Raw genomic sequence first — 27,950 nt, 5'->3', positions numbered from 1 at the left:
TATTTTAAAGTGTACACAATGCAATTTGGAACAAATTTTCATGTTCTGAAACGATATCTCTTAACATAAGTGTTTTCAAAGGATTTAAAATCTGCACAGTACGAATATGCGAGAGAGAAATCAAATTTAAGTAGACACTCGCAATACTTCTAAATATTTAAAGTATGCACAATGTGCCGCTTAAAAATACAGAATACTTAAAAATATTTAAAGTGTAATTTTCAAAAAATCTTCAACATATTCTGGAACGACGTCTGTCACACGTCTTCAAAGGATTTAAAATGTGCACAGTGTGATTATAAACACCTATACAAGACGAAAGGTCACGCGTCCCCAATATTCTTATTCTATTAAGGCTCCTCCTGCAGGCTCTAAATTAGTCTCTGCGCAAAACTCGCTGCCTTCTCAATGCTGATACCAGCACAAAGCAGAGTTAAGTACCTAACTCACAATACTTTCAAATATTTAAAATGTGCACACAGTAATAGTATTATATGGAAGTGTTAGGGAATGTCAATGTAGCCATATATACGAGGTTCGTCGGGATAGGCGATACAACGTTAGTTGGATCTGCTATTATCTATATAAATAAAAATGAATGTTTGTCTATATGTCCATCTCTTATGTCTATTTAAAGCGATCATTCGATTTTGATGAAACATTGGGGAATGGATGGACGTATATCGAGTTAGTAAAACACTCTCACCATTCCCACGGGAACGGGATACTTACGTGAAAAAAATGGGATTTCCCAAAGGCGATACGAAGTTCGCCGGGATTGCTAGTGATGATAAGTAAAAAAGGTCACCTATATTCGTCATGAGCTGTTTCTACATAGACGCATGAAGTGCACCTATAGAAGAAGAAATTATCATAAAATGTCACGTAGCTAGAGGAGGATGTTCTAGAGAATACACTAGCAAACCTAAATTCGTTGATATAATACTATGCGATAAAAAATGAGTTGGTGTCGAGTCACCTTTTTGAATTTTTCTTACATGGAAAACCGCACTTAACTTGAACTTCAAAAAGGCGACTCGACCGCCACTAATTTTTGATCGCCCGTTAGTATAACCTGAATCCGTTTTGAAATTGCATAATATTTCAAGGCTAAAATGGTTTATAATAATAATAATAATATTCTAGAAGAGTCACCACCACCCCTAAATTAAATAATATAAGTTTTACCAGAAGCTCTGATAACATTTTTAACTACAATGGCTTCTGGATTTCCACTTATACCCTCCAAGGGGGACTTTGGGGTTTATATTTATTTTTCGATGGATTACTTTTTTTTAGTAACCCTAAATTAAATTGATTGAATTTTACACTATTCCATTTATTATTTCGTTTTTAATGACTAGGGGTACAGTGTTCGGAGATTCGAATATTTGAAGTGGAATCCTAATCTCAAATGTGATAATCTAAAAGGTTAACCCGAAACCGTTTTGAAATTGCATAATATTCATCTAAAATAGTTTCTTGGTTGGCCGTGTAAGAGATGTAACTCTATCCGAGTTTAATTATTTTACCTTGGATTCATTACACTTTTAGAAGATCCGCTAACAACCCTAAATTCATTAATGTAAAGGTTTAACCCGAATCCGTTCTGAAATTGAATAATTTTCAACTAAACTTATCTTATACTGAAACCCAGTGCACAAATTGACGTAGTTTTAGTTGAAAATTGTGTAGGGAATATCACGAGCACAGAAGAAACTCGAATAAACAATACGACATTATTATTATTACCTTGAAGGCGTCGACTGGGATCCTACACGAATATTCCTGGGCCAGCGAGCGCACCTGCTTCTGTTGATACCAAAACTTGGGCACAAACACTAGCAATAACGTTATTGTAGCCGTAAATTGTGTCCTTATAAAATGTGCGATAAGTACAAAGTTAGGATGTAAATCCGGAAGTATAAAAATTCTAGCCATATAAAACAATCCACTAACCGCGAGTTCTATGCTAATTGCCGCGCACAAATATCTTCTTTCCTGAAACAAAAAGACAACTGTTACAATGGAGTAATTGGTAAACTCGTTGCTATTAAACCTTAATTAAATGTAAAGGAAATTCTGTTTCCAAGAAAAGTGATACAGTTGAAAAGTGTTACGTAAATAAAATTCGTACCTAACTCAATTTAAAGATCGCTTGGGATCTTTCAAGTGTTAATTGCTACTTCAACATTAATTACTTCGAATCACATACACGCACCCTCGGGAAGCTTCTACCTGTTAAATAGGAGGTGAGAATGACGCGCACCCTTTTTAGGCGGTGGCCTCTTTTTAATTATTTCGGACAGAACCAATGCTTGTAAATAAACCCTTAATTTTGTATTTCCGCACGTCCCTTTTGATAAAGATGAAATGAATGTAATAAGGATGTGAAAGCTTTTATGTGTAAATAAATGAAGCTGGCTTCCTAATGTAATAAATCGTTGAACTTTTTGCGTGTTCATTGTTGAAAATTTGGCTTTACATTTTCATAAGCTTTTCTATTAGGAAGGCGACGGTAGTTTTTTATCTTAGACTTGCAAGTTTAGTCCCCTTTTAATTACTAATTTTTCAAATTTATGCTTGCAAGCCTACGCTAAGGAAATTTCCACTTAAAAGTCTAACTTTATCATAAAAAGTATAAATTTCAAAGTTTATTCATTTTGAGCACCTCTCTCATCATTATTCATTGAAATTTCTTAAGCAGAGAAATATTAATCTAACCTGTGGTTCTTCGTAAGTCCTATGAAGGGCCGGTAAGCTTTGACCTTTATGTATTACGTATACGTAACCCGTGAACAAGGGACCACTAAGCCGAACGTGACCACAACGCCGACTGTTCGAAAATCCAGGCCCCTCATACGCTGTCCAGTGTATGAGTGTGCATTTTAAAAATGATGCTGTGTTGAGACTGAACTAAGAGAATGTAGCGAGCAGGGAAGCAATAAAAAAATTTAGCAACGATTGGTACGCAAAACCCATTGCAACAAACTCCTGCGGAAATATAATCTACCCAATCACACTTTCAGAACTTTTCGTACCAGAATTAAAATAAAGTTTTGTTTTATATGCAGTAAACCAAATGCCACACTTGTTATTTGCACTAATTGCTCAGACAACTGAGGAACTTGTGTTGGCCGAAGAACACCTCGTGTCACCTAGATAAAAAATACACAGAAAACTTACATTGGGATTTTTTTTAACCAAACAAAATATGATTGGTTAACCGGCTTAAGCGTGACTCGATCTTAACTCCTCAGAAAAGTGACAACAGAGCATGTCAGTATACATTATTGTTGGATTACGGAACTTTTTGACAGTGGAACTGTCATGGTAGTAGGTTGTAGAGGGTTGGGCTACATAGCCGGAGGTTGGGTGTTCGATCCTGGGCTGAGGTAAGAATTTTTCACCTTTAGCAGAGATGGGAATTTTGTTAGATCAGTTTCAAGCATTCTACCGACTATTCCGAATTAGGTTTGCAGTTTTCCTAATTCGTAAGGTAAATGCCGGAGTAGTATAGAACAACTTAAGAGCTTCTGCAGGGGCACTTTTAAAAAGCATTATGGGGGTCACTCTGTAATTAGGCGAACGCCTGTTGAGGGCCCAGAATAAGAGGGACAATAAATAAATTAAAAAAAATAATAAATAAGTAAATTACAGAATAAAATTCTTACCAAAATCCAATTTTAATCATATAAGGGACCACTGATGGAGAAACGACCGTCAACATTATGCCGACCTTGTGGGCGAGGAAACCGGAGCAAATTTGAGCTATATTACTAAATGCCAACGGTCAAGATCAATTGACTACCAGATAAAATCGTGGAGATTTCTAAAACTGTAAATTAATTTCTTTGATTCTCTAACTTTCTGCCGTCGCGATTCACTGTTGTGAAATTAAGTTTAATTGATAAACTAAAACCATTTAATTGTGCCGGAGAGACTACTACGTCACTATTTTTTCGGATGTGAGCTGTAAATATAAAGTAGGTTTATATCAGTATCGTGGGCCTGCCCAAATTTTAAAAATCCAACATAGCGCCCATAACAAATAAGAAAATAGGTTATAGCCTGTAGCTTCTACATCAGAGCATGTTATGGAAATTCTGATAGATTCAGATATTGCGAAAAAAAGGACCCATCGAAGGTGCCAACGGGAACCGTCCATTTGCAGTCGTTTAAACTAGTGAAAATGAAACGAAATTTGGGTTCAGTTTTCCGGTGATATCTCAGTTATTTTCAAAGATTTGTCAAAAATTTCAAATGCGTCTTCTTGGTCACGTAAAGGATGCCTCCATTTAAACTACACGGTTCTCTCACCGTGACGGAGATCCCAATGGTGAGCCACGAACTTGAACTACCCTTAATAGATAATTAATCAGATGAGAAAAGTCGATAGTACGAGTCTGTTGCGTCATAAAGACAAACTTAGTGGGTTGTACGTGACCAAACGGCTGATTCAGATCCGCTGGTATTCAAGGCATGTGAACCGCGGAGTCAAAGGTTTTGATAACAGAGGTGGCAACTGCTTTTCTAAAAATGGTGGAAGGAGATAAATGCTATTGGCAAAACGGATAAAGATGGCCGTTGGAACCGATGTGCAACCATTTTAAAGGTGTAAAAAGTGGGGATTACGCCAACAGAGATGAGTGAAACCACGGGAAAAGGATTCAGCGTTAAGTCACAAAGGAGTTAAGTTTGGAGGCATGACAAGGAAAAGTTAATTACGGATTAGATCGGGCGAGTATTGAAAGCGCGGTGGAAATAAGTTAATTTAGTCCTGGGCGAATAAGTGTCAAGAAGCCCAGCATACGCGCCGAGTTATAAAAAAGTTTGTGTCGAAGCTCCAGTGTGGTTTTAGTACGTATTACGCGAATTCCGGTCGAACCAGCCGTAGAAAACATTGGGAGAGATTCCGCGTGTAGCCACTCCCTTCAAGACTAACACGAACATTAGCGGAAGTCAGACTCAACCGATTTAGCTTTCCGACGGTAAATGGACCAGTCCAACTAATTAACGTCAGTGTTACCCATCGGCTATAGGAAAATTTGTATGCAGATGGGACTTTTTTTTAAATAAAATTGGATTACGTAAAATGGAGAATATTTGGAATTTCGAAATCAGTGAACCCTTCCCGTTACGATCCCGAATTAGAAGCGCCCAGTATTCTCTTCCATTTCATGAGACCTAGTCGGAGATGATCCAGTATTTCAAGGTAGGACGACACAAAGGGTAGATTTAGTCGCTGTATAACTAAGGTAAAGTTTCTTTGTGTATTAGTATTCAAATACAGACCGATTCCTTTAAGGGTATTGACGGATCGGAATTTTGTGGTTAAATTAATAGTAAAAAGAAAACGTTACTTAAACACTCGGTCTGTGTTCAAAATCGACCATATATCGACAGAGAAGCAATTATAGAATTAATTACTATCTTCGGTATTTTAATTCCAGTTGAACTAATAACCCCAAATTCTGATCTACTGGTTATCCTGCTCACGTGTTGACCTTGCTTTTTACTTAAGTTCGACAACGAAATGACCACTGACTGGTATGGTGATAAAAATCTGGTCTACAGGTGTCGATACCATCAAATAAATGGAACATTCCTAAGTCCTAAGTCAATAATTATAATGTTCAACAGCAAGATATGCGTATATGTATATTGTGAAACCAGACAGAAAACATCTGTAACAAATTAACCAATAAATCAAACGCGAGCCTAATATTCTGAAAATCCTTTTTCGTATCTCCCCGTATAGTTGACTAAAATATCGTGTGTTAGTGAAGGAACGTTAGTTTGGTACTCCAACCTCGAGCAACAAGCGCTTTATTGAATACAATCTGTCTCGTAGGTACCTACCATTTAGGCGAAACACTCTTTTGTCAGATAAAACTGATTTATTGGTTTTCTTTCCGCAAGAATTAGGAAACTTTTACGACGTTGGAAAAATTGCAAAGTTTTTTTGCCTAGAGAAGTGCTAGGCAGTTAGCAGTTACTAAGTAAATAATGGTTTCCATATTGCCGTGTTTTCCCGGTGCTAAAAAACGGGAATGAATTACGACTTGCGGCGATATTTCTGCCATTATTTCACAAACTTCTTGGGTTTTCGTCCAATTAGGTTTCAAATTAATTGTGCAAGTGCGCTGTGTGGTTCAAAAGTTGACGTCGAATAGGAAGGTACGATTATTAATATCATCATCCTTATTCATTAGGTGTTGAAATATTAATTTATTAAGGTTGTAGTTAGCTTATTGTAATGTCTGTAATATTAAATAAAGTTTAAATAAATATTTGGAAAGGTTAAGACGAATAAAGTATAAACTTCATTGCCTTATTGCCGTCAACAGAATGGCACATGTTTTACATAATTTATATATGTACATTATAAACAGATGAGTAGGTAGCAATTTTCGAACTTGAAATACTAACAAAGTATACATACTTCTAAAGATTTTCTACTGCAACCTGATTACACCTTTAATCCTGTAAAGGGCTCCATATGCGGTACGTTTGATCTGTCGAATCCTTCGTTTCAGACGGATTGAAACGACGAATCGATAGTGTATGGCAAGATTGTTAATCGGCGGTCGCTAACAAAGAGGCGGCCTATGGAAGATGCAAAAAATGTTATTTTCCCTTTCGAGTGATAAGGCGGTCCAGGCTAGTCACTGGCTGATTAAAAAAAGGCGTTCGAAGTTAATCGGCGGTCGCCAATAAAGAGGCGATCAATGGAAGATGCGCAAGATGTCCCTTCTCCTTTCTAGTGATAAGGCGGTCGGTGCCCGTCACCGGCTGATACGAAAAAGGCGACGTTAATGAGCGGTCGATTCTAAAGAATCGGTGGGTTATGGGCGATGCGGGATCCTTACCAAATGCAAAATTTAACCCTCCCTACGACATTATCCTTTCCTAAGTCGTTCAAGTTTACACTGTATGCGCTTCCAAGAGTGGTTTTATTAAAGTGCATCCGCATGTGTCATGGAAGTGTCGTTTATTTTGTGTGTAAGCCTAACTAAACCTAAATTTGTATTGTATATTAGATCTATTATACTACTTTTATTACAAGAACTGTTAATATACCTACACGTTAATACCAGGAGATTTCAATTTAGTAGAGGAAAAGGTTAACATAACCTTTTACAGCTCCGCTTCTGAAACGATCCCTTTTTCAGTTTCACCAACTTAAAGAATTCTAAGTAAAATAACATCAGGTTGTGACGAAGTGAAATGAACTTTTAATTAAAATTGTGCAAAAATTCGGGGATTCTCCCGCAAATTTCTTTGTGGAAAACGCTTCAGCAACAAGAAAATTGTTCGTGCAGTGCACACTAATGGACAGAGGACTTATGGTTAGTTGAAAGTACAGAGAAAACAATATCATTTAAATAAATAAAAACCACGGAAGCGTTGGGGTCTAAGGTGCAAAATAGTTACTAAGTTTTTTCGTACAAAATAAAATTTACAACGATCTTAAAGATTCAAACCTTTAATTTTAGATAATAAATGCAATAACGGGACCTCATATAAGACGGCCCTTTTGCGGAGGACAATGTTGATACAAAATTAGACTGAAGACCACCCTCCATATAGCAAATCCTTGTGTATAATAAGGGTTACGGGCAAGCCACGAAAAATGAAACGCGTAGGATAAAGTAAAAGTAGGATAAATCTCCGTCAATATTTTGCACTATGATTTTTCTTGCAGTTTTTTGTACTACGGGGCCGTAATAATTTTACAACTACTAAGACAAAGTTCAATCCCCTCTTTGGTTTCCCAGGGTGCAAACAACTACACTGCATTTTTAACAATAGCTGTTTATGGTAACGAAAAGATACTGGTGCGTTTAATTAGTTTGGCCTTCACTGGGTTTTTTTGAAAATGGGTTTACTTTTTTTTCTTATTACGCACTGCTTGCTCTGGTATCCCAAAATTCGAAATAATCTTGCGTTTAGTCCTCGAGGTACGGCGTACGAACTATATCGTTCTCTCTAAGACCGAATGCATCCTCCCCGCAATGATCCCTACTATCCGTTCTAATTAACCCATTGCTTCTTATCAATGAATCATGACCATCTTTACTCGTTGACTCGTTTTCTGCCACCAATTACGGAAATCAACGTCCCACACGAGGTGGGGACGTAATCTTCTTGAGGTTTAGTTATGTTCATGTAAATTCCTCTTTGTAAACAGGTTTCTGTGTATGTGCCATATGCTTTAATTTAATTACCTATCTTTGTTTTACATATATCGCAATCCGAAACTGATTTATTAATGGGGATGTAAGTCTGAATTAATTGGAATTGGGTCTGATTTTGACATTGTAGTTTTTGAATATATAGAAACGTGAAGGAGTCTGGATATGGTTGTTCTGGTAAAGTATTAGCACGTAGACTCTCGAGCGGTCGATTAAGAAGAACCCGTAGACGTTTATAGCGCCGGGTGACTTTATTTTGTGGGAAAATTGAATAGCTGGGTGTTACTGATACTTAAGATTATTACAATTTAAACAATAATAATAGCTTTATTTGGGCATTTTTCAAATCAAACTGAACAAAAAGCAATAATCATACAGTAAAATAAAGAAAACAACTTTTTTTTATAACCCACAAGGGGGAAGTCCACTCTAAATTGACTATAAAAAAGATGACCAGAGTTCGTCAAATACGGAATGAACACATCTTTATTAACGCAAACTGTGGATGTAAAAAATATAGAAGAAAAAAAGTTAAAAGAAAAGGAGAATGAAAGATTATCTCAATACCTAAAAGAATTTTGCACACGACTTTCCTTTACATTATAACTACCGGGACGGTGGGATTAACCAATTACGAAGTTTACCGCGCATAGTGAATTGATGATTCATGTTTTCTCATTTTTGTCAGTCACAATGTTGTTTGCTAAGAAAAATTAAGAAACTACACGATAACGCTTATTAATATCTATAAAGGACATTAAGGACCAGTTGTACCCGAAGTAGGAACTTCAGTTCAGTTGATTGACAAAATGAAGGAATTGAAATTTAAAATTGAAAAATTGCCCAATGGAATTCTTAATTGTGTTATGAACCTCTTGCGGTACAATCGGCCCTAAGGAAATTGTTGGTACAAATCCTCCTACTTATTTTGCGTAGAAATTGCGTTGTTGATTCAAGATCTCATCCAATTAGCGCCTTCCGGACGAACTGAACTGGATTGTTATTTACAATTGATTTCATGTCAGAAGCAGACACTTAAAATTAACGTGGGCTGGTCGGTCCATCAGCCAACACAGTCTGCCGTATAAATGCCGGAAATTGGCACATAATACGCACGTTAACATGCACCAAACTAAATCCCTGTTTGTCTAGCGGAATTAAGTCAACCAAACTAGGGATTTAGAAGTTTGCGTCCTATACCAATAAAGTACCCACTGTATTATGTATTTACATAATTTTGTGTCGTATCGATTTTGCGTCTTCGATTCCAAGAACAGTTAACAAAGTCTCAGTAGAGGGAACCGTAGAGCTTTATATGGCAACTGGAACACTTGTGAAAGGGCAGAAAATACTTTGATCTTTGATGAGCTTTTGCTTACAGCGTCTAGTAATTACACAACGTTATCGACAAAATGCTTACGTGAAATTGGGTCCTAGCGTTCCTGCTGGCGTAGCTCAGATGAATCCCAAAAATGAGTATAGCAAGTTCGCCAACCTGCGTTACGTAATCCCACCACAAAGGCTTACAAGCTTCATAATGAACTCCTTCTAATGTTTCGCCCTTTGAAAGTAAACTGTAGTTTTCTTGCACAAAGTTAACACTAATTGCAGTGTATGCCGCCATATACGCGAATACCGACATAAACATAATGAGAAGGTATTTTAGCAGATCCGTGTCTTTGATTACCCATCGGTGTGCTTTTCTCGTGCGGAACTCGATCAGGTGACGGTAGAGTTTTAAAATAATGGCACCGTAGCATATGATAAATCCAAGCTCGCGGGCCCACCGTTCTAGTAGGCATTGAAGTACGGATGGCTCAAAGTAGTGTACGACCACCTGGAAAAGAAAATCAAATTAATGATAGCGTTATACACTCTCTTTAATTAGTCATTAAATAATCATATTTGATCAAATGCTATTAGCAACGTAGCAACTCAAATGTAACGTTTTATTTATTAAACATGAAAAATTGCTTGCTACTTTCACTATAAAGACGTATTTAAACGAATGGGGAAGTTCATTTGTCAGAAAATTATATGATTTAACCTAATGTCATTTTGATCTTGAATTTAGCGCTTTCGGACTTCGATCTCTTTGGACTTTTGAAAGATGAACTACGCGGCAAACATTTTTAAGACCTGGATGTTGTCACTGCTGTAAGGAAGTGGTTAGCCTCGGCCGGTTCTGATTTTTACCGGTGCGGCAGGTAGGCTCTTGTTCAGCGTTGGCAAAAGGGTATAACCAATGGTGGTGACTGTGCACTATGCATAAATGGCAGTCTGTAGCTGAAACAGCTTTGTGATGACTGTCATTTCAGGCACAAAAAATGGAGTACTTCTAGCTTATCATAGAACGGCTCTACTAGCACCCAATTTAGGTTATTCCTGGAAAAACCTCGTCTAGAGATGGCGTCACTAAAATAATTGGGCCATCGCACCATCGATCTGGTTGAGAGATGATACACTTAGATGCAAAGACCTGTAAGTTATTTCTATTGGTAGTTGGAAGATCCCAGTTTTCACCAAGTACATAACACTATGTGTAGAAAAAAACCTGACAGCTAAGGGGACCATATCGCCTTGCTGAAATCAATTGTGAGGATAACATTATAACCATAGCAAAAGCTACCAATCAACCAATAACGTACCACTTAATATACTTATTTCAGAAATTTAATCAGCCTTTTAAGTTTTTTTATTGCCGCTAGAGGTCTCATCCTTATTTGAAAACGCTAATATAATTTTTACTTTTTTTACTTACATATTTTATTGTACCTTTAAATATTTGTATAACATGCAATAATTGAAACATTGTAAGTTTAATGTGAGAAACTTGACGCAGTTGACATGGATTGAACAAATCTTATCACATCCGAAAAGGGGATACACTTTTATTAACTGGTAGGACTACACAAATCCCATTACTTTATTGAACGGTAGAGCCAAGTTATCCCAATGACGTCACGTATAGGCATACCTTGTCTTATTGTACCATGATAGTTACCGTAATGCGGGCAACGCCCCCTTGAGTCACATCGCCACAACTTTAACCGGTCTGCACACATACGTCAGTAGCAAAGGTGTCGCTGCGGTGCTGACAAAGTGAGTCTAACACAAAGCCGATACCGCGTGAATGAGATTGACCGTTTTGTAGTGATCTGGGCCATACAAGGCTACAACGAATACCGCTCATTTATACTGAGGACGGAGACCCAAACACATCTCTGGCTAAACAGAACAAAAGACCCCCCTACAGGAATTCATCTTCAACGTGGGGAATTGCGTCGGGGAGAATAATTAACTAGGGAACCACCTATCAAGGAACCCTCGCGAAATTTCGATAAAAGTCTCCGATCTCGAAATCGGACCCCACCGTACCGGCCAAAGCGTCGTAGAGGTAGCAAGATTAGCGGGATGAGTGAAGAAGAAACAAATGACAAATACCAATAAAGAGGATCTCTAGACGATCCCCAGGGAAAATTCTTAGGGGAGTACGGCGTGTGGGATGGTCATCTGCATTTAAACGGATCAAACGGACACAGGCTGATGGTATTCAAAGAAACACATAAGGGAGTACTAGATGCGTACCACGACCAACAGTGGAACGCCCGGAGATTGAGAAGATCGCCCGAGCTGCCTCGCAAGTCGCAAGGTTGATTGACATGAGCCCCAATCCTCCTTTTTGAGAATCAAAAATGCGCTAAAAGAGTACGAGCAAATTTCTCCGTCTAGATCCGTTTTGTTGGGCGACATTCAACTTATTTCGCCTTGTAGTGCGCTTATAATAACATACTGCGGTATAATTTAAACCTGATTAAAAGCAGACGATAGTAATATACGGTTCATTGCCCATCAATTGCACAAGAACAGGTAATCGTACAAAATATCCACAAAGTTCAGCAGTATTCCTTCCGGAGGTCCATGTTTCGGTCTGTATTATCCAGTTTTAGGGAACCATCTTCGACAAAGACGATACTTATAATATGCACCATAGGGACATCGTCGATTCCAGAAAACGTTATAATTAAGGTAACAAAATGATTTTTGATTGGTATTCGAAATAACTATCGATTCTCTTTAAGGAATTGCTTGAATATTAAGTGTAAAAAATCGCAAGAATTATTAAAGGAACCAATCATTGTAAATTGGTAAATGAAGCCGAATCGAATTGTATAAAATAATTATGGTTGAATTCATTTAGGAGGAATTTTGTATTATTTGGATCTTGAAATCTGGTGGGTTTTGATTGATGGTTTTCATATGCGCGTAATTGGATGAAGTAGGCGCAGTCTATATGTTAACGATTAAGGATGGCTACTTTAACCTATTAGCTCCATTTTGTAGGCAGTTTTTTTTTTAAATTGAAAAAGTAGAGTTGAAGTAAAAAAGGTTTGTATTTCGGACACTAAACGGAAAACCGTCAGCAAGAGAACCAGTTCCATTCAGTTCGCGTTTGAGCGTCGATGGAGCTCAAGTCAAAGAACCCGTAATTTAAACTCCAAAACGTCCGTCAGTCAAAAATCGAAATGCTGTAAATAACCGAATTGTAAAAACTGCGCTAATAATCAGTGTCGGGCGGGACACATTTTAATTAAAATTACGAGATAGAACCTTAATAATAACGTGTACTGAAGTTTTGGTCAGTAAATAAACATTACGAAAGTAAATTTAACGCAGGAGTACATTAACCGCAGGTTCCATAAACCCAGGATTATCGTGAAAATTCAGTAAAAGTAAACTCTTCGGCCAAACCAGCGTACGATAGATATAGTATGTAAAACTATGGTAAAATCATAAAAGTACGAGCGCACTTTTCCGGCGAATAAATCAGAAGTGTACAGTGACAGTTTCAGTCATTGAAAAATTACACTTCGAAAGCGAAAGTTTCAAGAAACAAATTAAATCAGTTTCTGTGTGGCATTGCAGTGCGTTGTTAATAAATTACATTGCGAAAGTGAAAAGTTCATTGAAAGCAGACGATAAAAATAGACTGTTCATTGATCTTTTAATTGCAGAGAAAATCCAAAAAATTGCAGTAGTATTCAGGTCCGGGATCCCAGGTTTCGTGCTATATTGTCTAGTTTTAAGGTACTGATTCGTACCATAGGGAAACCATCCATTCCAGAAAACGCTTTAATTAAGGTATTGTAATTTTTTTATTTGTGTAAAAGTATCTATCGGTTCTCTTTAAGAAATTGCATTAAATTTTATTGAAAGTAATCAAAAAATTGTTAGAGGAATCGATCTTTGTAAATTCGTTGAATGGAGCAAAATTGTATCGTACAAAACAATTATGTTTGAACTCATTTAGAAGGAAGTTTTGGTTTTTGAAATTGTATTGTCAGTTAAAATGACAATACTCCTATAAATGAATCCAATGTTGTCAGCTACAATATAATCCAATGAATAGAGAGGGGTTACGTTACAAACGGTCTGGTAGTTTGTTTGCACAGTTGCATAAGAAACTACGTGCACAACTCTTCTCAGTTTTCTCATGTAGGTGTAAAACTTATGGATTAAGAAAATAATAGCACAAATATAATTCTTTTATTTCTACAAATCAAAGAGATTCGCAGTCCGACACCAAGCTAGTGGGCAGGGGTGGCTTGTCCTTGGAGCTCCCACTACTCTGAGCATTCGTGTCGATAAAGTTTCCTTTATCACCTTTAACGAGTCATGGTCGAGTCCGATTTCTCGAAACTCTACTCCTGTACCAGGCGAATGGTGAGTCGATCTTTTAACCGTTAATTCTGGAATCAAAAGTTGTCAATGTCGTCACGGTAGTTTTTGATATGTTGTCTGGGATGGTGTTTAAAATGCAAAATGCACAACCCCCCCCCGCACCCGCCACTGCATAGAAAAAAAGATCGGTACCTCCTTCAGATTTTCGTTACAAAAGAGTTCTACTCAATGTTGTAGAGACTTAAATTTCCTACATACACGTTTTTATATTTTATTTCTGGACCTTATAGTTATGGAGATGCGTTTAAGAGAATTTTTTAAAAAATCGTATTTTCCGGAAAATGGAGTGAGGGTAAACATAACAGTGAAAACAATGGTATGTTGTTTTCTTGCCAATTGTGGATGCACGTTGTATCTAACAAATTCACTAATTTCAGTTAAGGCACTCGGTAAGGGAGACGTTTTTAAATGCTGCCCAGAAACGTGAGGGTAGCGAACATTTTGGAACAGATTCCACCTCACCTGGACCTCGTCGCAGCTGATTCATCACTTTTGTCAGAGGAAGTTATTTCACATTTCTTCAGAGTTCAAGAAACCCACAGTGGAGACGGCGATGGAAGATATTTATTCATTCCTTGAGAATACTGAAGAATTTTCACTCGATGAATTGAAAAATCGCAGCAAGGGTGAATATCAGATCAATTCGGAACAATAATTAAACCCCGCCTACCGGCCAAGTTCGGTGAAGATATCCTTATTGTTGATACTCCCAAGGAAACGACGATCTGTTTCAAAAATACAGGATATAAAATACTCGCTGACAACTAGTACAGTACAATTTTCTAGCTAAAATGGACCGAAACGAAGATACTCGTATAAGCGAAAATTCCGATTTTTTCGGTGTTTTTAATATGACGGCGGGTGCGGAAGGGGAGAAAAAACTACCGGACCGTTTGTAAGATTTACAGAAAGGGCAAGGGTGGTTGATCTCAGGAAATTACTTGAGCTGGGACAGGTCTACCTTTCCATAGCAGGCCACTGAGACTGGTGGTTTGGTTCAAGTCTACAGCTGCCCATCACTTCCCTTACTGACTGATTACGGCCACGTTAAGGCGCCATCGCTGCAGCATCACCAGCATGTCAGAACCTGTTGATTGTTGTAAATATTGCATTATAGTACAGATGGAATTTCTTGTTTTCTTTGTCACCCGGTAAGATGACAGGGCAATGGTCGCCCAAGGGGCCAACGAAGCGTGAAGCGTGTTCACTAATAGACAACAATAATTGCATTAAATTTGATTGTGACTCATTTTGATTGTACAACTTTTGTAAGATCGAGAAAATTTTGATGTCTTCCGTGTGGTTAATTAGTTTGTGTTGTTCATTTAAGCCCCTGAGGATTACTACAGCCGCATTTAGTTTGACTGATTTAGTTTTAAAGTTGAATGAATGTGTTTTTCATTTATTCAGGTGCCTCATTCCCATTTACTAACGAGTATTTATTTTCCAAAGGTATTATTATGACAAGGACCAATTCGTTAAATCTGTACATATCTCCTTCTCAAAGCTGAAAACAGGCAACTTCCACACCACACAATTAATTGAGCGCAAACCGCAAAATATCATAACTAGAAAGAAAAAGATAAAATTAAAGAAGATTTCTAAATTTATTTTTCTCCAGTATATCCCGATAAATTCATTCCAATATTCCAATATTTACTCGTAGTGAAATATAAACCTTTTAATTTGAGAAATAAATATAGCAAATAACCTCAAAGCAAATGTGAAGTAAACTAAAAAGAAAAGAGACATTCTCGATAAAATGTAGAGGACTTTTATCTGTTAATCTATCACGATCTACCTTTAAAGATGCTACCGACATACGCGAAGGTCTAAATCCAAAATTCTGGCACAGTTGGCTCACCGGAATTATGAAGGATGTCATCTTTAAATTTCGTGCCGGGTATTCTTGGACGAATTGCTTGTTTACGCAACTTTACTAGCCCAAGTTCGGAAACAAAGGAAACTCCCACCCCAATTTATTTTGCTGTCTTCGATCAATTCAGATTAGTTGCTGCGCCGTTTTAACTCACGCTAATTACTTGTGGGCGCACCGTTTCGTTGAATCCCGATTCCAATTAGAGGTCATTCATAACTAGGCAATTTGCCCCCTAAAACGATTACACCCTGTTAATGAAATACGAGAGAATATTGCCTTCACTGCGGACTTATGAGCGGTTTCTAATTAAGTTAGGATGAACAACTTCTTACAACTAATCTTATTATGACAAAGATTTTGTTCGCGGAACATCAATAGAATTAAAACAATTTCGTGTTTATGTGCGCACTTACTATAAACTTCGAGCGGCTGCCTTACCAAACAATGGGCGAAAATTACAAAAGGAATACGTCCTTAATTTGCAATTCTCGTTTTACACCAGATTGAGTAATTACCTCCAGGGCGTTAACGACATTCGTTATTGGTATACATTTCAGAAGCGTATTGCCAAATATTTCACGCTCAAATTACCAATCATTTTTTAAATCGTTGCGCTAATTAAGTCAAACGCTAGAAGCGAAATCGAATTCCACTTCGAAAAAAGAAACATGAAACTTTTGTTGAGTTCTCCGGGGGTACGTTTTAAATTTTAATTACATAGGGTGATACACCCCGTGTTCTGCTTTGGTTATTGATAAAAAAATGTTTCAGAGAAGTGGAAAATCATTTATATCTGAAGGAAGTAACCATCTAAATAAGCGTCATGCATATTTCAGTTTGAAACTCATCCAAATCAAATAATCCCATAAAGCTCGATTGCTTGAATTATTTTGAATCGCATAGGTACATACTTTATCGGAATTGAGTGTTAAAAGTGATCTCGTGATATAGAGCACAATAGTGCCAATGTACGTTGGGTCAACATTCTAATTATACTCCCCACGAAACGCTGTAATTGACACCCCACAAAATTTTATTAGGAAAAGTACGTTAACGTGCTATTGACAGACCGTAGATGTTTTTAGTACATTTGCAATAATTTGATATGGTCTTTGATTGAATGTCTTCGGACTAAAGCTTTCGAAGCGCAACGCGTTATACCCTGCAACAAGTCGGAAAACATTAAAACACGAACATTTCTTAATTCGCTTCTGAGTAGATAGTGTAACGAGCCGCCGTATGTACAGAAAATTATACATTTTCGTAAAAATGAATAATCTAAATATAAATACGCAACTATAGCCTTTCGTGAATGTTTGTATTAGTATTAAAAGGAAATTAATTATTTCATTTATTCATAACCCAAGTTGGATTATTATTTAACTGTAAGCAAGCTAAAAGGGAATTAGAAATATAAAGTGAATAATCGCGGTTTAGAAATGGAAATCTATTTCAGACGTGAAATAAGTAAATAAATTTATACTGCGTTACGTGCGAGGTTACGTGTGTATATTCGGGACAAGATAAACGGGTCATTGTAATTCAAATAAGAACAAGAAGACCGAGTTAAATCCGTCGTCTATCGTTTCCGAAGGTTGAATGACAAAAATCGTATAATTGCGCCGGAGTAAGTATTTATACCATTCGTCGTTGTAAGATAAAGCTCATATTGGATCAGAACTTACAAAGACGATACCTATACATATGAGTGAAAATAGTGGGAAAACGCAGTACCAAATCTGTGTCGGCCGTATTCTCGCAGTCCATTGTGCAATCTTAAATCAATTCGTCCACTAGATGGATCTAGAAGATTGACACTCAGTCAAGACCGAGAAATAATATATCATATATATGTAATCATACACCTTCACGCTGCGAATCAAGATTTTCGCAGAATTTTCAAGAAAGATAATGGAAAATTTCCATGACGTAGCACCGGGTAGACGTGGAGGCGACACAGTCAACAAGCGTCCAAACAAACGATATTACCTTAAATCCTTAAATATTTTAATAGGACCGCGGGATAACGGCGGCATAGTTGCGCTGCTGAGCGGTGGTGGCTGGAGAGCTTTGCGGGACGGCGTGGTCGCGGTTGGCTCGGCGTGGTGGCTAGACAGTACGGCCGCTCTACTGAGCTTCCTGGCCGTTTCGACACTGTTTACATTTCCGGCGGATGCATCGCCGTAGTGTTTGATTGGACGAGCCGCGCTGACCAATAGCAGGCTCGCTTCGTTTGCTGGATCGTCTGGGTCGCAGGTGGTGAATGTGTACCTTAGTGACCTCGTTGTTCCTCCGAACCCAGTAGGCATTGGTTCCAGTCAGGGCAGGGTCCCGTCCATTTGGGGTGGAAGTTCGCGGTTTTCTGGTCCCGGTTCTTCTCAATTACCCGCGCCCGCACTTGGCACTGGTTGACCGCGGGACCTCACTTGGGGTAACTGCTTCTGCAGCGGTGTCGGTTTCGATGTAACTGCCGCATGGATTCCTAGTGGTTTTGGCCCGTGGGTGGAGGTTCTTGGGTTCTCGCTCGCCTTTTTCCCGATCTGGTGAGATCGTAGCCCAAGAGGGCCTTGCTTGTGTGACTGCGTTCTTTCTGGTGCGGCGTTTGAAGAGGACTAGAGGTACTGTGCGATCAAAAATGAGTTGCTGTCGAGTCAGCTTTGGAACTTTTGTTTACATGGGAAATCGTATTTAACTTGAACTTCCAAAGGCGACTCGACAGCAACTCATTTTTGATCGCCCGTTATTAGGCGCTCCAACGCGTTGAGAGGTGTTCCGGTGAGGTTTTGTATGTCGTAACAAAACTTTTGGATTAGGAAGGCTCCGCGGGTGAGTTTACTACAATCATCCTTGGTTCGATCCAGCCCAGAGGAGCTCTTGGCTGTTTGTGCGTAACGTAAACCGTCGGTCTTCCAGGTACGGCCACTACCTCTTGACTGCCCAAACAACGGCCAGGCATTCCAGTGCGTTAACGTGGTATTTGGCCTGATCGGGAATAAGAACTGGCATAGCTAACTATGCGCCATCGCTGGTCTTCGCCTTCCTGCTATACCGCATCCGCTGGAGTCGGTTTGGAGCACGAACGGTAACCGGATGTAGGGACGATGGAGTTCCAGTGCCTGGCCAAGGGCTTCTTGTAGACTCTCAAACGCCTTGTTCATGGCGGCCGTCCACGTGAAGTTAAATTTCGGCAGAGAGGAGCACGTAGCCGTGTAGCCAATTGCTCAAGCCTAAGAAGCTTCGGAGCTGCCGGCGTGTTGTGGGGCTGGACGCGCTGCAGAGGGCTTCCACTCATTCTGGGAGTGTCCGGTTGGAGCCTGCCGCGATAAGGTGGTCCAGATACGTCATGGATGTTACCCCGAAACGGCATTAGTCTTGTGCGTGGTGCAGGTGGTATTGCTGGAGCCGCTCCATCACTATCCGCAGGTGGTCGAGGTTTCCTCCCATGATTTCGAATACACCGCGAAGTGGTGGAGGCATACCATGGTCTCAGGATCCTCGGAAATACCTCTTGCGTCATTAGCGCGTCCTTTATTCCGAACGACATTACCCGAAACAGGTAGCAGGCGCCGTCGGGAGTCGAAAAGGCGGTGAGTGCGTGAGACTTAGGTGCGAGAAGGATCTTCCAGTATGCAGATTTGAGATCCATCGTGGAGAACATCCTCGCTGTCCCCAGTTTTCTAAGTGTCCCGTGGATAAGTGTGGTAGGATGGAGCTTTCGTCCCGTGTGCAACCATTCAACCTACGGTAGTCCACGCAGAAGCGAGCGTTGTTATCCTTCCTTCGGACAATGATGATTGAAGACGAGTATCTAGATGTGCTCGGTTAAATAATGCCGTCTATTGTTTTGATATCATGGACAATGACCGCCTTCTTGGCTGGTGAGTAGCGGTACCGCGGCAAGCGGAAAGGCGTGGCATTGTGTAATCAAATTTGTGCGTGGTCGAGGCTGTGGTGGACGAAACAGTGCCCTTCGAAAATGTGGCCCGAAACTTTTGGGGGAGTTCCCGGAACCGAGGGATCAGTGATGTGGGAAACCCTTGGTGGACCTCTTCGACCTTCGGCGTGAAATTCACGGCTGTTTTGGCGGAGCGGGGTCAATGGGTGATGTGCCGGCGTTCTTTGCCCCAGTGGACATCGACGACCGTTATCTAGAACGGCCTCGTTGCAAAGCAACCATTCCTGACCCAGGATAATGGGTGTTGCGAGGTCTTTGCTCACCAGGAAGTTTCCTTGTTGTTTTGTCCGCCCTATGAGGAACTAAAGTTCGGTGCTGCCAAGAATGACGAAGGTCTTGCCAGATGCGGCCAGGTGTACCGTCGTGGGTTGTTGATGCGGTTGGACAGCCGACGGTAGATGAAGTTGTGGGACTCTCCCGTGTCTAGCAGGGCATGGTGGTGACGACCTCCCAAGTTCCACGATGATGGAAGCCCGAATTGGCTCGTGTATAGGCTGGCACCCCGGCCGCTTAGGCGTTTCTCTGGCGTGATCCTTGAGCGACTAGGCGGTTCCGATAGAAGTGACGCACGGGACAGTAATGACACCCGGACAGGGAAGCTTGGAGGGTTGGCGCTGATGGCCTAGTGTCCTCTTCGACCACCTCTAGAAACTGCAGGCCAGGTCCGTAGACGCTTGAATGGCCGCACCCGCATGCGGTAGGGCCGCGAGTTCGTTTTTGTCGATGCGCAACCATGTAGCGAGCTGAGCCTTCCTGGCTATTTCGACGCTGCTTATATTTCCGGCGGATGGCTCGCCGTGACGTGTAATTGAGCTTCGCTGACCAATAGCAGGCTTGTTTCGTTTTCAGGCTCTTCCGTAACACCCAGAGGATTCTATAACCGGCCCGTTCAGAAAGAAGTTGGAAGGCCAATTTCAATTCCGCATAGAAGAAACGGTCTCAACGAGAAATCTATATTCGGTCCGTGTATAGTACAGCTGAAGCGACGATAATTTTTAATTCTGATTGAAAGCCGTGACCCGAACTCCTGGTGCGATTTGTTTTTCAGGTAATAACTTTTATCTTCAAATCTCCTCGTCAAGCGAAAATACTGTTTTAGGTCCGATGCACATCGCATGAGGCCGGTAGTCGACACCATTTTGAATTTTGGTAAAATTTGAACACATCCATACATACAACAATATCGACACAAATTTCATTATGCATATTTAAAAACCCGCACCTCAAACAAATTATAGTTATTAAGAATATTAGCGCATCGTTCTCAAAACAGAAGGCTTCTTCGAGGTTTATAATGAAGGATAAATTAATTTTGAGAAGAAACTTTCGGGGCTAAGTTCGATCAGTGTCCATCCCTTTTGATGTGCCACGACCCCCCGAATTTGCGGTCCAGTAATTTACGTTCATGAAATTTTAATTTAAATAGCCCATAAACGACGCGAAACACCACGTGCGCTTTTAAATGGCCTCTGAAACGTGCCAAATAAAACAGTAATGGCGGTACTTTACATTTTGTATTTCGTAACATCTCAGAACAATAGTTTATTTCAAAATCCTATATAAACTGCCAAGTCTCCGTTTAATATAAGTAGATGAAAAACCACTTCTGTGCTAATGTGGAACAGAAAAGGCCAGATGGTACCAATCAATATGATAAATTTGTTTCCTCGTTTTCCGCTTTGTTATATTCGGAAATTGTTCCCCGCCTCTCGCCGACACTGACAAGCGAGTGTTCACTTAACCATTATAAGTGAAAGGTATGATGTAAAGAACGACATATTAATAAATAGGGTCGCCATACCGAGTAACTATTTTTAGTTTAAAAATTACTAAATCGATATCTACTGCATTATCTAAAGAATGAGAGCTACAAAAACGTTTTGTTAATGAAGGGGTGTAACGGTGGTACACTGTTTTGGAATAATTAAACGAGAATAATGACATCCGAAATTTCTTTTAATGATGCGGTTTATATTGTTTTGAACAAAGCCTGTGTTGTTCTGACGTACCCAAATGAGAGAAAGGCATAAAACGAGACTTCCTTCTTTAAGAACTCGTCGCCGTATCGCATCTCCAATCGCGTAAGAGGCTTATAACTTCAATTTCCAACATACACTGCTCGTGCAGTACAGACTTAACCCTTTGATTGTTTAGTAAAATTGAAATACTCTGGTAACTGCTGTATAAACGACAGCATTACGACGATGCATCTGCTTATTACTGCTGAACAGGAAATAAAAGTACTAGAATGCTCCACCCTTCAAATGAACTTTTCAGTATACAACGTAGAATTTCGTTTATTGGCAAACACGAATGATGAGAAATTTCATCCCGCAATTCTTGTGAGAGAAATAACAGGAATTTTATCAAAATTGTTGAATTGAAGAATTGGCATATTCAACAAGTTAGGTTAAAGCCGTTAATTCCACACCTCTACTTTGATGATGAGTTCTGAGAAAAAAAATAACGCAAATATTTATACTTTTGCGATGAAACATTTTGTTTTAATTAACAACAAAGTTTTGATCCTCCTACTGCCTTTTTAGCGCATTTCCACAAAAATAAAAAGAACGCGCTATTGTGGCCACTTTGTCCGTCCGTCCGTCCGCTCATTCGTTGAGATGCTACTAGTTCTTTATCTTAAGAGCTATCGTTCTACTTTTTTTCATAATTTGGTTCGTTTCTGCGTTTATTGCTAAAAAAGTTATTGTAAAAAAACCAAAAAACCGTTTTTTACATGTTCCATAATTTTACACTTTTGCCGTTTATTAACGATCCTAGAGATCGTTTATAATTTTGTATTGCTGTCTGTCTGTCTGTCTATTGCTCTGTCCGTATGTTCCTTTGTCTGTCTGTCCATCTATCAGTCCGTGTGAACGATAACTTTGTTTATAAATGTCCGATCGCTTTGACATCTCCGTTAGTTATGAAAGGAATTGCATGAAATTCAATATGGGCATAGCTTTAGCCATATAATACGCAGTGCCCTTTTCGCATCTCGACCATTTATAAACTGAATTGCAAACTTTTTTATTTATAAAAGTATTTGAATGAAATTTGATACATAGGCGCTTGGAATAAAGGAAAATCTAACGCCAGTTTCAAAATTTTTTAACTTACTTATATGTTACACACTGTACATGTGACAGTAAATGTGAATAATAATGTGAATTTTTGGCGAAGGTAAAAACTGGTCACACAGCCCATGCAATTTTTTATTGGATATTATATCGTATATTATATTGTTGTGTAAAAAAATAATGACGGGACACCCTATATACGAAAATATTTGATTTAGTGTAAATCTGGAGGATTATTTACGAATAAGTACAAAGTTGGTTATTGTGCCTGAATTTGTTATCTCAGTGTCGTTTGCGATAAGTTTTTACCGGGCGAAATTAAAATAACGAACGTGTTTTTATGGCTGTTCGAAGAGATAAGGTGTTTCGAAAAATTGCGCGTTATGTGGGGACGTTTAGGGCGCTCTTTCAAAGTGGGCGTCTAATTGCGATTGACTGTTTTTTGAAAATCGAAGATTATTTTACAGTAGAAGTGCTGTTCCGTTAAATACTGGAATCAACGTAAAAACGAAGTTGCTACTGCGAGTTCGGCGACGGCAACGTTTTTGCATAGGCTAATTTCTCGAGCAGTTGGCCCTATTTGTTATTGATTGAAGACACGGTTCGTCGGTTTCGAAATAAAGTGTGAGGAATAAGTTAAGTTATCTTAATAAAAGATTTAAGTTATGGTCAAATGAAGTAGTAAATGTTTATAAAACGGTTTGTCCGTGTGAATAAACAAACCAGTTGTCTGTTTAGTGAAAGTTAAACGTTTCTACCGTGTGAGCAGTCATCGAAAATTTGTTTAATCTCATTTATCAAACGAATTCGAGTAATTGGGTCCAGTTTAATAAAGCTGTCAAGAGATTATTTTTATGTCTTTGATAAGTGCGCCTGAATATTGCAAAACCTTCCACGACCAGATCATTTTGATTTCTGTGTTGCAAGGATTTCGTTTTAATTCGAGTTTTAATTGTGATCATGTGTTTCGGAATAAATTTGTGTCATTGTCAATCAATTAATTGTCTGTTTATTCAAATCCTTTGTGCGACCCGGATATAGTTTTCATGTCAGATTTTTCTGTTCGCGCTCATAATTTCAGGTGTGAACCAAAATTTGTGTAATAAATTCTTTGGAATCTTTTATCGAGGCCATCAAATCCCTCAAATTGAAAAAAAATACGTCAATATTAAGATTCTTCTTCTAGCAAATGCCGAATGTCTACTAGGAGATACAATTTAATTTTGTTTTATTTTGAGCTATTTGAACATGTGTTTTGTGGGTGTTGTAGTTATAATATAAATAATATAATGAAATAAATAAATAAATAAATAAATAAATTAGAAATAAATAAATCAATAAATATATACATAAATAAATAAAAAGAACAAAACCTTATTTAACTTTTGAAGTCAGGCTTTACAATTATTTAAACACCCTGTACAATTACTATTTACACCATTGGATAGATTGTTTATAACTTCTTCAGTGATGTATGGTCAGCAGATGGAGCGTAGCAACCCTTGCTTTTTTTAAGTTTAAGGTAATTTTTATTTCTAACGTTTTTAGTAAGGGTGGGATTTGTAAAGGTTAGTTTGGTTTAAGTGTAACAATTGGATCGGTGTAGGAATTTGAATCAAAGTAGGAATTTTTATTCGCTTTTATCGTCGTTAGTTTTGGAATTGGTACAATTCTAGTGTTGCAGAGGGTAAGATGGTGATGATGGCATTCACTGTTTAATCAAGTTTGAGAAATGTTGCTGACGTAAAAATTGGTGTAAATTCCGTGTTTGGTTTTTGGCTTGAAAAAAGCAGTGGGGAATGTCTTGATGACGCTTGCGGAATTTGATCAATTACGTACGTCGCTTCATTGTGGATTTGGATTTTGGAACCACGCGGAAATTGCCGGTGATGTTGATGGTCACTTAAATTTTTGGGGCAAGATTGGAAATTCACGTAAAAAGCTTTAAAATAAGCTGTGGTTTTTGAAACTTGGAACTATTTAAAATATACGACCCCATAAACAAAAAGTCAATTTCATGTACCTACTGAAAAAAATTTAAGCTGTTCAAATTGAATCATGTGTCTCGCAAGTTTGTTTAGCGACACGGAATTCCGGATTGTTTGGTTCCCTAGATTTTGAAATTCCAACTCACGCATTTTTAGTTTGTGCGATTGCAGACTCTTTCACTGTCTTGCTGTTTGTTCGTGCCATCACTACTCCTACATCCCTGCCAGGTTTTTAACGAAGATAAAGGCATCTCCGACCCAATTAGGACATTTCTCAAACGAGATGTCATTGTAGTTTGTGGGAGAGAACAGGAACACACGTTAAAATGGTCGGAAAAGGTCTTCGCATGCACCCAGGAAACAACGCAGTTATGAATAGTGTTCTATACTGAAAAATTACGGAGGTAAAATAGTATCCCCCCCCCCCCCCACATTTGGAACTCAGAGCGCAGAAGAAGACTGGGCTGTCTAAAGTACAAAGAGGTGATGAGACTGGGCAGGACCGACAGCTATGGAGAGTGAACAAATTAGTGGAGGGGCAGATCTTTGGGTCTTCAGAATTATCCAGCTCGTATTTTCCTTTACGCATGGAAAAACATTAGGGAGCATTCTCCTGAAAGGATTCAAATTAGTTGTTATCCCAAACGTGTTGCGCACTAATGTCCTGGATATATGTACCACGAAGGACACATTATCCTAGACAGTCCCCATGTCCAGACTACTACTGATATTTTAAAATTTCTTTCATTCGAGAAATATATATGGACAGGACATACCGAAAGAAAGAGAAAAAGAGAGGAAGCTAAAAATACCGAGATTCTATTGCAGATATATCAAATATGTTATCCTGTAATCCGACGCGAAAATAATTTTTTTGATAAAAGTTAATACACGTATGCTACACACTTCATAAAGAATAAATTTGATAGCTTACCATTCCGTGGAGAAAAAAGATTCCCAAAAGCACGGTCTCCAATATCGTCCACATCCCCGATGCTATAGCCTAAAACGAACGGTCCGAGATATGGAAGTTGGAATCTAATTATAAAACCTACTTACTTTGCATTTCCTTTGCTTAAACACAATTAAGGCCAAAATGATGGTGATAAACATGCACACAAGCTCTAAGCTGAGGATTATGCTTCTTAGGTACAGATCTCGTTTTGCTTCGCATAATCCTCCCTCGCCGCAGATGTCGCATTCCGTCGGACAGGGCACACATCTGAAAATAAAAAGTACATTTCACCGTTTTGTACTGATGCCTTATCTTTTTCTTATTTATCTTTCAACAGAGTTTTTCCGCGTCTCATTATATACAGGTGGATGAGCGCGCTGCAAAAAAGAAACGCGGAGCTTAATTTGAACTACGCGACCATAAAAAATGTAAAACCTTCGGGAATTGGGATCAACGTAAAAACATTCTTATTCATCTAAAAAGCCATAACTTTTGAGCCGTATAAATTAAATTTATACTCCGTATACGAACTTTGGACAGCCACATGCAGTGGGATTATAAATAAAATTTGACAAATTCGTCTTTTTTGTGAATGTTCAAGGTGCCACCCGGTTAATTATTCAACTCCTTTTGAAATGCGGATGGATGAATCATTCGATAAAAACGGATCTAAAATTCTGGCAGGTTTCTTCTCAATTAGGCAAGCTTTAAAAGTATAAGTAGGCATTCTGGCGAGAAAGATTTTTCGAAGTACATTTATAAAGTGTAAGGGTGATTATAATTACGAAAAACTGTGTGCAATCAGCTTTAAAAGTAGCCAGAAATTTTTCCGATCTTTCTCTAGTTGTTAATTCTCGAGAGCAAGAGAAAAAGTTTTTTCGTTTACATACTTTCTGTTCGCAAATGAACGAACAAATGAAAGACAATTTATAGAGATATCGAATTGACAGTAATTCAAGATAAATACGACTACTGATTAAAATTACTAACCGTTAATAAATTACACGTTTTTTTATCTTGCATTAAGGGGTATGTTTACCTTGAATATGTTATGTCGTCATTTTTCAAGTCTTACAATTGAGTACTTTTACGTGTTCACACTGTACCTACACTATACAGGGTGTTACATGACGGTATGTAAAAAAAAATTGGGTGATAGCGGGGATCAAGACAAGCACTTTTTCCAAATAAACCGAGGGTCCAACGTGTTTCTTTTGGGAGCAAACCCCAAAGAAGTAGTGAAATTTGGATTTCTTTCTCGGCAATCATAAGAGTTACAAAGATGGGTGGCACGTCTTCGAATAGGTTTTCGAGTATGCCCTATCCGATTTTGAAAAAAAAAAAAATTCAAAATTCGTACCACGAAAGGGGGCACCCTTATCGGACAACGAAAATGGAGAGAATTTCGCGAAATTTGTTATGCACATACTTGATGACTGATGAGTTAAGGAACAAAATTGTCGAATAGTTTTTTAAAATCACTTTTCAAACAAACGTTATACTCATTTGAAGATTGGGCCTTCGGGTTACAAAGTGTCCCCCACCTACTAGTAAGTGATCGAATTTCGCATTGTTGCAAATAGATATAAAAAAAATAACGATTTTAAATCGATATTAAGATTAAATGATCACAAAAAATTCGATATGTCGATCATGGTATTTAAGTCTGCAAATTCGATTCCAAAAATTCCGTGGCTGCGGGTGATGGGAAAATGTTTTTTTCTGAAACTACTTTAGAAACACTACTTTCGTCTCTAAAAACGATGAAGGAGATGTAATTTTCCTCTCTAGCGAGGAAAATAAAAAACAATTGCTGCGTTAATCTTAATAATGACATTTAAAATTGAAACATCGATTACTCAATGCATGTATCTAGATTGCTATGTGTCAAACTTCATTATTGCAAACGCTAATTATTCAATTTTGATTGTAGTTTCAGAAAAAATTATGTGTAAAACTTGAGAAGAAAGTGTTTTTCAACTCTCGATCAATTGACACATTCGCTACGCTCATATGTCAAACTTTGAACTCGAGTCTAAAAACTCCACTTTCTTCTCTAGTTATACAACTAACTATTTAAGTAGAGTTCCGTTACAATCAATAAGTATTATTGCAAGTATCGTAATGTCGAATTAAATCGTTATTTTTTTGTT

At 38.5% G+C, this 27,950-nt stretch overlaps 1 protein-coding gene across 1 annotated transcript; it reads right to left on the bottom strand.

The window, feature by feature from the left end:
* Positions 1–1,701: 1,701 nt before the first annotated feature.
* Positions 1,702–26,066, bottom strand: LOC116176266 (probable G-protein coupled receptor 158; the record flags this gene model as incomplete). The annotated part of the gene is made up of 4 exons (XM_031494751.1): positions 1,702–2,001; positions 9,619–10,035; positions 25,777–25,845; positions 25,902–26,066. Coding segments are annotated over 4 exons (951 nt in total), but the record flags the coding sequence as incomplete, so codon positions are not given.
* Between the last annotated feature and the right edge of the window lie 1,884 nt (positions 26,067–27,950).

Source organism: Photinus pyralis, unplaced genomic scaffold, assembly GCF_008802855.1.
Source record: "Photinus pyralis isolate 1611_PpyrPB1 unplaced genomic scaffold, Ppyr1.3 Ppyr1.4_LG7, whole genome shotgun sequence".
Lineage (NCBI taxonomy): Eukaryota > Metazoa > Arthropoda > Insecta > Coleoptera > Lampyridae > Photinus > Photinus pyralis.
This window is presented reverse-complemented; position numbering and strand designations above follow the sequence as displayed.